We start from the raw sequence: 14,109 nt of genomic DNA, 5'->3' as shown, positions 1-14,109 counted from the left end.
TATGGGCCCACCTCAGTGTTTACGACCAACATGGGTGTGTTATGATATTTTATGAGGAAAAATATACCTTGTTTCGCATGCGTAAAACTACTGTTTACATGGGAATAAGATGTATTTTAATTGTTTGTACCAGGTTCTACATTGTTATTTTGCTCCGGAGTAGATTTTATAATTTGGAACCTAACTTTCCGATTATATGAACTTTATTACGAAAGTGACAATGAGCATAACAGAAGCGAAAGCATACATCGTGTAAGTATAAGGCAGGGATCGGCACACGTTTTTCAAAAAGGGCCAGATGATTAAAGAGAAACCGAAGGCGCGGGCCGGATACTTTTAAGTTTAAACGATGCTTCAATGTTTCAAAGTAATACCCTTTGTAATGGAGAGTGGAACTTTCTAAATAGCAAAGTTGCATAAAAAGTGGTAAAAGATGAAATGTTTATGTTATCGAAAAACATGTAACAGGAGCACCTCGTTAAACAATTATTATCTTCATTTTTGGGAAGAAAATAAACCTGACGTCGTGAACAAATCCGATAAAAATTGGGATGGGTTTTTAGTATGAAGCACTTAAATATTCTTACGGGCCGGATAAAATCATTTGGCGTGCCGGATTTGGCCCGCGGGCCGCACTTTGCCGACCCCAGGTATAAGGGATCAAATTATTTCTTTTAATCCAAAATGTTCTGGTCGATTAACCTTAGCACTAATACTACCACTACCAACAGAGGAATAGAAACAAAACACTTGTTTTGAAGGGAAACGAGTCGTATAAACCGAGATCAGTACTGTTGATGTAATACACCGGGAGATACGGTAAATGCTTCGTTATGTTTAAATAAACAGTTCTATCATTCACCCGGGTCTTACCATCCGGAGTTTTCCACACCTTTTGTTTGTCATCAGTTTACGAAAGCTATAGGTACAGACACGTGTAGGCACTTTTAAAAAATCAATTAAATAGTTTATTATCATCTACCGTTGCGAGGCCTATCTGATCCGATATGCCCCGTTCCGTTGTTCATTTGTTGCGGTTTTTTCGTCTCGTCCATATTTACAAAAATAATAAAATATGGAAACAAGTACGGGGAAAACACACATTCATTCTGTTTCATAAATTAAATTACGAAAAAGGGGTAAAGCAGCGACGGTGGAACGGTTCCGCCTTTCGGTTGCCAATGGGCCCACAACCTATGTAAAATACGGCCCTACAATTTATTTAGAAGGGTTTTGTAGACTGGTAAGGCACACTGTTCAGCTTCCCACAAATTGTGTGACGAACGTACTTGCAACGCTTAGGCGAACATAATTTAAACTAAAACTGTCTACGGGGTAAAAATTATCGCTCTATATCCTACGAATAAGTGTACATCTGTGTTTTTGCATTCATTTCATTCGATACGATTTCGACCACAAGCGTTGTTACGAACGCGTAACGCTCGTAACGCTCCGTCCCACAGACAGGAAATATTTCGTTATCTTCGGGCCTGCATTCAACTTCGGGCTAAGCCGGGGGTGGGGGCCAACGTGCGTTCGGCCACTATAAAAGCAAATGCACGATCACTTGAAGGCCTTTTTCCTGTACCCAGAATAAATAGAGTGAAGTTTTTAAAACGTGCCACAAGGCCGTTAACGAAAATCACCGTTTTTATTTCTTAAACCCCAACAGGAAAGAAGCAGGTTGCGTTCGCAACATTTTTTAAAAACTTCACAAGTTTTACACCACCAACTCACAGCACGAGCCGATACCACTCCGTTTCGTCAAAGATGTCAACAACCGAAGCATTAGCAGGACTGATCGAAGATCACAACGACGCCTTGAGTGCAACCGGTGCGGACGACGATAATGGGGCGTTTAGGACGTATGATGCTCAGCGGGTAAATTCGACGGAGGCAAACCTGTCCACCGAAGACGACTCGACCACCGTCGAACCAGCTGGAATCGCGCCTGCGCCAATTTATTTGGAACGGCAAATCATCGCGCTGGAGAGGAAGGAGCTCGAACTCGAACGCAAAAGCATTGAGCTATCAAAGCGTGAGCTCGAGCTTCAAAAAAGGATGCTGCATCCTAAACGCAGCGAAAACGGTCAAGGTCCACAAACCGAGATCGAAAAGGCGGAGGACTGGGTGAAACGGACGGCGCAACTCGGGGCGATGACCGGGCCTCACGACGCTGATGCATCGATCAGCAGCATCGCACAGCAGACGAGAGGACGCGTACCGTTCACACACACCACTTCACCGCCACACGACGCTGATGCATCGATCAGCTGGATCGCACAGCAAACGAGAGAGCGCGCTCCGTTCACCCACACCACTCCCTTGCCGCCATACTCGATTCCACCTACACTGCAGGACGCTTTTAGGCGGGACTTAGATTTCCTGCATAAAAAACATGAGTTGGAGGATAAGTTCTCGATGGAACGAGAACGGTTGTTTAGAGGATACGGTGTGCTTGGAGGAGAGCACCGCAGACACGACACACCAAGTGGCACTTCCGCGACACCGAAGGTAAACTTCACCACTACCCCGCTGGAAGAAAGTCAACTCGCCGCGCGCAAGGTAGCCAGCAGGGAACTACCTAGTTTTTCCGGTACCGCCGAAGAATGGCCGATATTTATCGCCAGCTACGAAAGCTCAACGGCCATTTGCGGCTATTCCGACGAGGAAAACTTGCTGCGACTGCAAAAGGCACTCAAGGGCAGGGCTCGCGAAGCCGTGCAACATTTAATTCTGTTCCCGGCCGGCCTTAAACTCGCGATGGCGACCTTACGATCGCAATTCGGCCGACCGGCGGTGATCATCGAATCGATGATCACAAAAATACGCAACATGCCCACGCCAAAGGAAAACCGCCCCGACCTCCTGGCGAACTTCGGCGTGGCGGTGAGGAACATGTGTGCTACCATCGAGGTGAGCGGCCTGCTCGACTACATGTGCAACATTGCACTGTTGCAGGAATTTGTAGGGAAGTTGCCGCCTTCCGCATTTTACCAATGGGCTTGGTACACCCGAAACTCACACAACACAACACTACGAGATTTCGGTAACTGGATCGGGGAGCTTGCGGACAGCATAGGAGCCCTGCCCGTCGCATACACACCATCGGCCCCAAACACGACGCGACCCGATCGACCCCGCGCAGAACAACACTCGACGCGACGGACGAACGCGTTTGTGAACGTGCACGCAACGGAGACGCAGGACGATGCAACATGTAGCAGCGACAAAGTGTGTGCAGTATGTAACGGCCAGTGTAGTGTCCTTACGGAGTGCAAGATATTTCTATCACTGAACGTGAAGGCTCGATGGGCCATCGTGACCAATCGAAAGGCCTGTTCACAGTGTCTAAGGTGGCATCGAAGCACGTGCCGAGTCTCCAGCGTGTGCGGACAAGGAGGCTGCACGCAGAAACACCACACACTACTACATAGCGAGAAAGTCGGTAACCGGCCGGCTTCGACAACGACGGTGGCAACGGCGGAGTGCAACGTACATGTGAACACAGCAGACGGGGTCTTACTACGGTACGTGCCGATCGTCCTTCACGGCAAGGGAAGGACGGTAAAGACCTATGCCTTGCTGGACGACGGATCCTCATCCACCTTCATCGAGCACGACCTGGTCGCAGAACTGGGGTTAAGTGGGGCTCCGCAGCCGCTGTGCATCAACTGGACCGGTAATCAGAAACGCGAGGAGGCCGGATCAGTTCGATTAGCGATCACACTTTCTGGCGCCTTTGACGGGAGCAAGCGGCATGAAATATCGAAGGTGCACACGCTGGAGCAACTTGCGCTACCTGAACAGTCGCTAGACACGGAAGCACTGTCCAAGCAATATAAGTACCTCGTGGGAGCGCAAGCCGAATCTTACGCTGGTGTTAAACCCCGGGTGCTAATCGGAGCAGACAATTGCAGGTTGGGGCAAGCGATGGTGACCTTCGAGGGCAAAGCTAACCAACCTGTTGCTACAAAGACGAGACTGGGGTGGACTGTTTATGGGCCGTGTTCTTCGGTTTATCCGACCGTCGAGAAAACTGTTCTGCACCATAGCATTTACATTTGCCCACGCGCTGACCAAAGTGACGACAAACTGCACAGCGCGGTGAAGGAATTCTCCGCGATCGAGTCACTTGGAGTTTCAAGCACCACAAGGGCACTACACTCGAAGGCGGACGAAGGGACCAAGTGGCAACATTTACCAGACCTGGGTCCATCAAACCGGTGGTTCCAGGGACCCGACATCCTTCGTGAACCAGAACAGCAGTGGCCAGGAGCCCACGCATCCATCGAGGAAACCGCAGAGGAATTGAGGCCGACGCGGTATATGCATCCCCCGCTGATGGGAAACCTTTCCGTGGAACGGTTGGCGGCTTTCCAACAACCGTTCACCTACACGGGAGTTGATTACTTCGGGCCCATGCGCGTAGCAGTTGGCCGACGATCGGAAAGGCGGTGCGGAGTAATTTTCACGTGCTTCACTACACGGGGAATACACTCGGAAGCCGCAAACACGCTGAACACCTCATCCTGCATTCTTGCGCTCCGACGGTTCATTGCGCGAAAGGGAATGCCCGTGGAAATACGAAGCGACTGCGGAACCAACTTCGTGGGGGCCTCCCGTGAGCTGAAGGAGGTTCTGCAAAACATTGATCGTGACAGGCTGATGGAAGAGTTCAACGCGCCAGGTCTGAAGTGGGTAGTCAACCCTCCAGGACCACCACATTTCGGAGGTGATTGGGAGCGCCTGATCCAGTCGGTAAAAAGATGTATTGGTGAACTTCAAATGCCACGACACCCAACCGATGAAATCCTGGAAACGAAATTGGCTGAGATTGAAGTTGTCGTAAACCCAAGGCCCTTTACACACGTACCCCTGGACAATGAGTCGGATTCACCACTAACGCCTAACCATTTTCTCTTCGGAAGCTCCAATGGGACGAAACCTCCGATCGCCCTCGATGACGGTTCCACAGCACTACGGACAGCGTGGAAGACATCGCAACAGCTAACCAACAGGTTTTGGAGGAAATGGGTTGCGGATTACCTGCCGACTCTAGCACGTCGAACGAAATGGTTTCACCCGGTACGCCCTACAAAAGAAGGAGATGTAGTGGCAATCGCGGACGGAAGCTTACCACGGAACAGCTGGCCCAAGGGCCGGATCGTCGCCGTAATTCGAACTAAGGACGGGCAAGTGCGGCAAGCGACAATGCAAACCCAACACGGATTACTTCAAAGACCGGCGACGAAGATAGCAGTGCTTGACGTCAAGCAGGATGGAAGTGATGACGTGCCAGCACGAGGTCCAAAGTGACAGCGGTTTAGTAAACAACGAGAGACAGGACGGAGTAAAGTAAATATGACCCAGTCGGCATAATTACTCGGGGGGCAATGTTACGAACGCGTAACGCTCGTAACGCTCCGTCCCACAGACAGGAAATATTTCGTTATCTTCGGGCCTGCATTCAACTTCGGGCTAAGCCGGGGGTGGGGGCCAACGTGCGTTCGGCCACTATAAAAGCAAATGCACGATCACTTGAAGGCCTTTTTCCTGTACCCAGAATAAATAGAGTGAAGTTTTTAAAACGTGCCACAAGGCCGTTAACGAAAATCACCGTTTTTATTTCTTAAACCCCAACAGGAAAGAAGCAGGTTGCGTTCGCAACAAGCGTAGTGAACATTTGTACAGGGTCTCACAAGAAGTGACGTGCGGATCTCGGCACACAATCGGCAAGATTAGTATTGGCAGCAAGTATCCGTCATCGGGACGGCGTAGAACTTGTTCTTTAAACATTTTCGACGGCTTTAATGACTGACACACACAAAAGAAAGCACTGGTACTACTGCTGTGGAAGACTGCATTCAACTAGGCTTACCTAAGTACTATGTACAGAGCTCAGTAGGAGAGTGTTCTAATTTCCTCTTAAACTTCTACATTAAAAAAATAAAACTAACACTCCCGGGAAGCAGCGGAACCAGTTGTCGCGAGCATTGTACAAAAATTCAGTCCTATTGTTTTCCGTTTTTAAAAACTATCTTCTTAATGAAAAGGGTGTAAACATTGTTTTAACCGATATGGAATGTTGTATCGCATCGTCGTTGCGTAACACCGCGGTTTTGCCTCATTCTAAGACACTTTTCCAACATATTTTGTTCGTGTTTTCTTTCCGCGATTTCAAACTTGGAAAACGATATACAATGGTTAGCAAAACAATTAAACCCTAAAAGATATCAATCTTTTACTCCGCAAAAAAACAAGGATAGAAATGCATGTAAACATGAAAGGTAAATTAGGATTATGCAAAAACGACTCAAGATGCAATTTAGATGAACTAAGAGAGATTGGTTACAAACCAACTAAAATTTACAATAAGTTTATATCGGTTTGAGTTTTTACGAATGCCTACCAGCAGGCGTTCGAAATGTCGAGTTCTCCTACATCCGTATATTAAAATGTACGATCCATAGTTAACCCTCCCATATATTAAATAACCAAAAGCTGTTAATAGGTTACAATAGTAGGCAATTATGATTAAAAGGATTCTTGCATGCAGTTCTCTCCTTGATCATTTGTCTTGTCTCATTGTTTTGCCCAATAGTGCATCTAACATGTTCCCCTCTCTTTTTCCGCGGACCTTCGGAGCGGAACATGCGTAAAAGAACAGCATCAAAACTTCTTCTTCCCTTCTTCTTCGCCCCCGCAATTCAACTCAACTCGTTGCCCTCGTAAAGACTCTCGCAGTTTTCGATCAACCGCAGGATCGGTGTAATATTGTACGGGAAGAGCGTGTCGGCGACGAGCCGGCTGATCTGCATTCGCAAGCTGATCAGCACCGTCATCACGCTGTCCAGGATGACGTTGGCCGCACCGGTCGCACCGGTCGCGTCACCCGGCAGTACGAGCGCACTGCCTGCAGCGCCGGCCGTGGAGGCTGCAGCTGCGGCCGCCGCCCGGACACGGTTCTGCAGCAGTGTGGCCGCATTGCTGTAGCTGTTGTGACGGTAGTAGTTGTAGCAGCTTTGCGTAAACATGGACCAGTTCTGGCGGATGTACTTGAGGAAGCGCAACAGGAAGAGCAGAAAGCACGTCTCCGGGCTGATGAGCAGGTCGAGGAAGAGGTGCGTGATGTTCGGGCCGAGGTTCGAGAACTCGATGAACGTGTAGACCGGATTGAGCATTGCGATCAGCTCCGGGAAGGCGTTGTTGCGGAAGGAGATGCCCGAGGTCACGTCCAGCGTGCAGACCATCGCCTCCACCAGGTAGTCGTCCTGGTCGTCGAACAGGTGTATCAGCACCTTGCTGAGGTGGCTTTCCGGGTGAAACTCGAGCTGCGCCTTCAGGAACGTCTCGAGCTTCTTCACCACGTCCCGAATGCTGCGCTCGATCATCTGTATCTCCTGCATGTCGAAGTCGCTGCTGTCCACGCTCGAGTCACTCGAGTCGCACCGGATCTCCTTCACGATCACGGCGACCGCCTTCAGCACCAACAGGGCCATCTTCTGCAGCAACGTCCGATCGTAGCACGTCTCGGAAGCCGCCGCCACCGTCGCCGATCCCCCAGCACTCGGGGGCGTCATTGAGTCGGAGACAACGCGCTGCAAACGACGATCCTGATAGCGAACCATCTGCCCCTGGTAGCCGAGGAACCCGAGGTGGTTGCTGTACGACGACTTGGGCATCTTGTCCAGTATGCGGTAGTCCTTGACCGAGCGCACGATGTTGTGTGCCAAGCTTCCCACCTCCTCCGGGATGAGGTCCTGCAGAGCGAGCGTGCTACCGTAGCAGAGGGCTTCGTTGAACAGCGTCAGCATCTGCCGGTAGATGACGGCGTTCTTCGTCACCAGCAGCAGCAGCTGGAAGTTGTCGAGCTGCGAGTGAAACGGTTGCGTCTCGACCACCGACAAATTCGCCTTCACGCTGATAATGCTTTCCCACAGCCGCAGAAACGTAAGGATGCAGGTTTCCGTGGCAACCATCACCGCTGCACTGCTACTGTTTGCCTGAGCTCGGATGAGCGAGCTGATGTGCTTCACCAGTGCCGACCACTTGCCACCGAGGATGTTGATCGTCTCAAACTTGATGCGTGTCGTGTCGAAGCTCTCGGAGTCGGTGAGCGTCACGTACCGGCAGCCATGCCCGGTATGATGCCCATCGGCTTGAGTCGACTGTGGCGGTGGTGGTGGTGGTGTGGGAGGGACTGAAGCAGAATGGTGGTGCAGGTGGTCTTGACTAGATGCCGCCGAGGAGGAGGAGCCCATCGACGGTGACGATCCTGGCGCTTTGGACGTTGTCGTCGTCGTTGTCGAGGACGAGGATGATTCACCCGAAAGACCGGCGGGATGGAAAATGCTACTTGCCGCGGCGTTTCCTCCATCGCTAGCTCCGTACTGATAGTGCGCCGCAAAGTAGTTGTCCGCCAGTGGAGGCATACCGTAGACACTACCACTGCCTCCAGCCATCGTCGACGCCGTCACCGACCCAGAAGAACCAGAACCTCCCCCCGGAGGCCACTCCGAAGGTCCACCGATATCTTCGTCCACAACGCCCGGTGTGCCGCCGCCGCCAACACCACCACTTACGTCATCGTCGAGCGGATGTTCCGTTTCGTCTTTCCACTCAACGATGCGCTTGATCACCTCGAGACTGGCGCTAATTTTGCGCACCGCACGTAGATCCAGGTGGCCAAAGTCGAACAGATTAGCGACCAGCTTCTCCAGCCACCGGTCGTCGTCCGGATCGTCCTTGACGATGATCAGAAAAGAAGACAGTATGCGCCCCGCCAGGTAACTGAGGTACTTGTTGCTGCAGCTGCACAGCCCGATCAGCTCGTCGATGTCGAGCGTGGCCAGCCCACCGTCATGTCTCGTTGGCCGTGCGGGAAGCGAATGGGCGTGGTGATGCAGGAGGTGGTGCTGATGGTGGTGGTTTAGGAGGAGATTGTGATGATGTTGGTGGTGGTGGTGGTGGAGGTGCTGCTGCTGTTGGTGGTCGTCGCTGCGGATTAGATAGTTGCAAAGCTCCATCACGCCCGCGCAGATATTGCCCTTGATGTTCTGCTTCAAGTAGGTGTCGAAAAGTAGCTGCACATTCGAGAGAAACCGTAGCAGCTGCTCGAAGGGCCACTCTGCCAGCGGGAGCACGACCGACGGTACCTCACTATTGGGGTCTTCGTACCTATAGTACGCTTTGAAGCATCCGAGCAGGACGACGGAATCGAGTGAGCAGAGACACTGACGACCGATCGCGTCCTGAAACCGGGCATGGCAGTCATCCAACGTTGCCGGAATGTGATGCTGATAGTGCTGCTGTTGCTGTTGCTGCTGATTGTGTTGATGATGATTATGTGAAGAATGATGATGGTGATGATGGTGATTGGAAGGTACCGTCGTTTCGTGCTGCGTGAAAGGTGGTAAATGCTGTGGAGCCAGCTGTAACTGTTGATGTTGCTGGTGCCGCTGCTGCTGATGCTGCTGTTCATCGTCCGACGAGTGCTCCAGGGAGGAAGGTATCAGCTTCGTCGACGAACAGGACGGCGAGGACGATAAGGAGGTGGAGGAAGAACAGGCCGACGATGAGTTGGAGGAGTTCCCGCTCGAGCTCGGAGGTGTGGTGTTTGTCGCAACGACCACCATCATCCCCCCGTTGGTGCTCGTGCTGCTGTTCGTGTGACTTCCACCTCGATCCACTACACTTCCTCCCTGCAGCAGCACCTGTCGGACAGCCGTTGTCCTCTCGCTACCCGCCGGATCCTCATGCTCTATCCTTTGCCGCTTGATCACCGGTTGTTCGTGCGAATTTCGTTCTCCACTACTGCCGACTGTACAACACGCAGCGGAGATCGATGGGGAGGAGGTGGGCATTCCTCCACTGCTGCCCGAGACGACGACGGTTCCATTCAACGGAGAAGCTACGGTGGGATTCGTTAACGACGATTCGATCGACGAGGATGACGGTGAGGATCTTGGCATACCATTGCCGGTATCCATAATGCGGCTGCTTGTGCTGCTATCGACGATGTCTTCACCATCACCGCCGGAGTTGTCGGGTGCCAGACCCCCCGTCGACGATTCGTGCCCGTTTTGAAACACCATGCGCTCGCGAGGGGAGACGGAGAGCGGACGAGATTGTACTGCAACTGTTGCTTTCTTCGTGGAGAAAAATTTCCCCAAAATGATGTGGGTCACCGAATGTTGTGCTTAGCAATTAATTTCTACTTGTGTTTAAACTTTTGACTGCCGATACGTGGCATTCGGGTGTACCGTGGCGTGTGTTAGGCGCATCTTGCCGAAACGACTAAAACGAAACGGAGAAGAACAATTGTAAGTACAAATTGTAAGAAATATTCTAATGCTTTGAATTCTTAACTAATTTGAACTTTTTCGTATTGCGTTTAACACCTGATTTAGGGATACACACACAATTACCTTCGATTCGAAACGGTATCAAATCGCATTTAAGTAGCTTTATTATAACGGTTACCTTGGCATCCACAAATTTTGTTTTCATCAGGGTTTCCCATATACGTTAAGAACTACAAGTAACCTACATTGATTATTCCTTTAGCTTAACATACTATATTTACGCGAAGAAAGAAAGTAAAGCAAAAGGAAAGTAAGAGGTCAAACTAAACAAGATGGTTGTGCGCTATGAGAAAAACATAGTAAAGAATGTGTTCTCTTGTGTCTGACCACTATGATCACTGATTTTTATTTATTATTCCTTATTTAGGATTATTTAGATTATGCATCGACGGGATCCGTGTTCCATGGTTCATGTTGGTTCAGTTTTCTGACTTGTACTGACACCGTCTTCAATGAACATTTACCGGATTTCACCAAATAGTGCAATAAGTGTCTTCTGTAACACAATAGAACCAATTGGCATTATTAATAATGCAAACTTTTCTATGTAGTTCATGGCTAAGGAAAGTTAAACCATCCCTGTTGGAACGCACTTTATTTTCCCCTATTTTTATTTTTACTTCTACTACGCAATTTCCAATTTTAACATATTTAGTCCTGGAAGTATAGTTTCTTCTATACTCAACATTCATTGTAAAATGAGAACATCATCTAGATACAGTCGGCAATCCTTTCCGTCTCAAACACAGTTGGTTTACGTGCGAAGGAACATAACCTTTCCATTCATCACCTTTCTTCTTCGCAGCGAGAAACCCCATTCGAGAGAGATTCCATTCGCATATGCTCGATCATAATCCGCGGGCTTGTGGTGGTATGCGCCCGACCATATCGATCCCCTTCATCCCGCGCCGCTGCCTCCCTCGCTGCACATCGGAAGAAACCGCCACGCCACCATACGGGCTTCCATCAACCAAAATTCCGTACGACCGACGTGTTTTGCTGTGTGGCAGTGTGCGAGTCCGCCGTCTTACGGCTCGGAGATGCTTCGTCTTTCGGATCACCCCCTGGCAGCAGCGCAGACTTTGGCTCCAAAGGCCACCGAAGCCGTTGCTTTGCGCGGCGCAACGCGGCAGAGCAATATAGCCCCAAGGTCGAATACCAACGCACGCGAATGGACGAACGGACGGTGTAACGGACTTGGTGTGTGGCGTGACTGCAGGGATGCAGAGAGCTTCTACGGCAATCTTGTGTGGATCATACACTATGGTTGACCATTAAAAAAAGTGGGAACGAAAAAAGAAGTGGCCACTTTCGGCGCACGCAACAGGCGGCAATGGACGGGTGACGGATGAAAATTATTGAAGAAACAACAGGGACATAAGGAAGAAAAACCTCGGATCGATTAATTCATGATGCCCGATTTCGGACGCACACAGCCCGCACCCTGGACGGTACGGCACACGGGCTCCGCGAGAAAAACGATTCCCCGAACCGAAAAAGGTTTGTACCACCAATGGAGAAACAAAAGAACCAAAAGGAGAAGCAAAAGACAGCGCTCGGGAAGATCAGAGAAATGTGTCTTGCGTTTTTCACCCATCTTCTACGCTCTTCGTCGAATAGGACCGCCGACATCAAGCCGACACACGCACCTTCTTCTCCGTGGTTAGCCCTCGAGCCCTTACCGTGTGTGCGCGCGCGGGGTCGTTTGATTCTTCTTTTCTTTTTCCAGCACACACACGCACACACACGCACACACATACGCGTGCGCGCACGGGCACAGGCCTCGAATGGTCCAATGGTGCCCGGAAGTCATCAAAATTCCTAAGAACCGTGTGTAAGCCTAGAGGAAACGACATTCCTATTAGTTCCTGTGATCATCTAAAAGGAAAATTTCAAAGATACGATTCATACAGAGACAAGTTTACGATGCACTTGACTATGAACGAAACAATAGACAGAACCCTTGAAATGGCAGCATCTCTTGCACCATATGGCAATCATGAGATGAGATTTAATTGCAACATTTTTATTTATTGTCGAGTCAGTCCTACGAACGTTTACCGACTTGCCAATGGATTTTTCTCGTAGCAATAAAAACATACAACCTACCATTATAAAATATTCCGTAAGTGTTGATGAACGGTTCCGCAGCCAAAGTTGAATGAATGAAAGCTGCGCAAGCATCAAGGGTCTACCGCAGCTACTGCAACTTTGTACGCAACATTCGAGCGACTCGCTATTGTTTGCGGGGCAGCAGTATTACGGTGCGGTGGGATGCATTTCGGAGACCAGCGTACGATCAATTTAATCCTGTTACTATTTCGATTGTTGTAACGGTAAGTTTCATTCGCATTTTCCGACCCACCATGGGATATGCTTTCATTAATCCAAACTCCTTTGCGCCGCGTATCGTTCAGCTTCATGCACGTACGCCACAACACATTACCAAACACACACACACGCACACAAGATCGCCAGCAGGAGTAAGAAGAAAAACACAACCGAACACTCGGTACTCTCCCTTACTCACTCACGTAAGATCAAGAAACAAGCTGTAGGCATCCTTTTCGCACTCGCGCGTCTCATGCCGTCTCGATCGACACACGTTGCTTGGAGCGTAGATCGCGTACGACACACACTCGACGGATCACCGCACCACGGCACGCACACCAATTGAAACCTCCTGTTAAAATGCAGACTTTTACTTCACGGTGTTAGTGAGTGTGTAAGTGTCAAAAAACAGTAGCACTTTTCAAAATATTTCCTTTTTGCATACGGAAGCTTGCCGCGGTTTTGCAAAAACGCTCCCACGACACTGCGCGAACATGAACTATGGATTCTTCCTAAGTTTTTGCAATACATCCAGCACCATATTGGACGATCAGCGCAAGACGGTTTTCCACGCGGAACGCGACACTGCCCACTTGTTGCTTCCCGAGCGTATGGGTTTCAGAAGTGGAAAAGCACAGCAACGGAGGAAGGCACCTCGTATTGAGCCAGCACAGGTTAGCACCACTGAGGACACGAAACACTTACGCCCCGTTTGCTGGGGATGCCAATTTGAACGATGCGTGAAGCTTACTGCTTTTCCACTCGCGACAGCACACCTTTGTGAACACTTTTTACGATAGCAAACTCGTAAAAAATGTTTCTGACGCGGCGATTTTTCGCGAAACGAAACGAGACAATCCAGCTCGCTGTTACACACACGATTTTTTTCTAAAATGGCGGCGGCTGTAGTACACTAGAGACGTAACCTCGGAGCTGGAATGGATTGTTTAACTCGCTCCCTTCTGGGAGCTATCGAATCCGATCCCAGTTTCAGCATCTTTATCTGTTATCATGCATAAGGACTCTTACGTTGGAAACGAATAATGCTTTCCCCATAGAAAATGTTGAAAATGGCAACTTATCCTATATCCGATCGAAGTTTAAAGATTCAATTCTTTTCCGGAGCACCAATTTCCAACACAACACTGGATCAGTGAAACCAAGGGCACTATGAACGAAGCAAAACTAGTTGTTGAAAAGCAATGTTGCAATAACCTTGAATCTAACATTCACAACATTCAACAATCACAGCAGAATAAATGGTAAAACAAATTTAAAACAAACGATCGATATCAAGCGAATGCCAATATTACTAATGTTTTGTAGAAAACTGCCTATAAATATTAAGTAAAACTTTGGCTTTGATTGCGAGTACCACGAAAGATGGTAAAAAGAAATGTTTCTATAAAAT

At 49.5% G+C, this 14,109-nt stretch overlaps 1 protein-coding gene across 1 annotated transcript; it reads right to left on the bottom strand.

The window, feature by feature from the left end:
• Positions 1–5,675: 5,675 nt before the first annotated feature.
• LOC131261445 (protein lines) lies at positions 5,676–13,564 on the bottom strand. Its single transcript, XM_058263478.1, has 4 exons — positions 13,404–13,564; positions 12,477–12,896; positions 9,432–10,299; positions 5,676–9,308 (listed from the first exon to the last, which is right to left on the bottom strand). Exons 3-4 carry the CDS (start codon positions 10,095–10,097, stop codon positions 6,711–6,713), a joined length of 3,264 nt encoding a protein of 1,087 aa, XP_058119461.1. The 5' UTR covers positions 10,098–10,299; positions 12,477–12,896; positions 13,404–13,564; the 3' UTR covers positions 5,676–6,710.
• Positions 13,565–14,109: the final 545 nt, after the last annotated feature.

The sequence above is a fragment of the Anopheles coustani genome, chromosome 3 (assembly GCF_943734705.1).
Source record: "Anopheles coustani chromosome 3, idAnoCousDA_361_x.2, whole genome shotgun sequence".
NCBI lineage: Eukaryota > Metazoa > Arthropoda > Insecta > Diptera > Culicidae > Anopheles > Anopheles coustani.
This window is presented reverse-complemented; position numbering and strand designations above follow the sequence as displayed.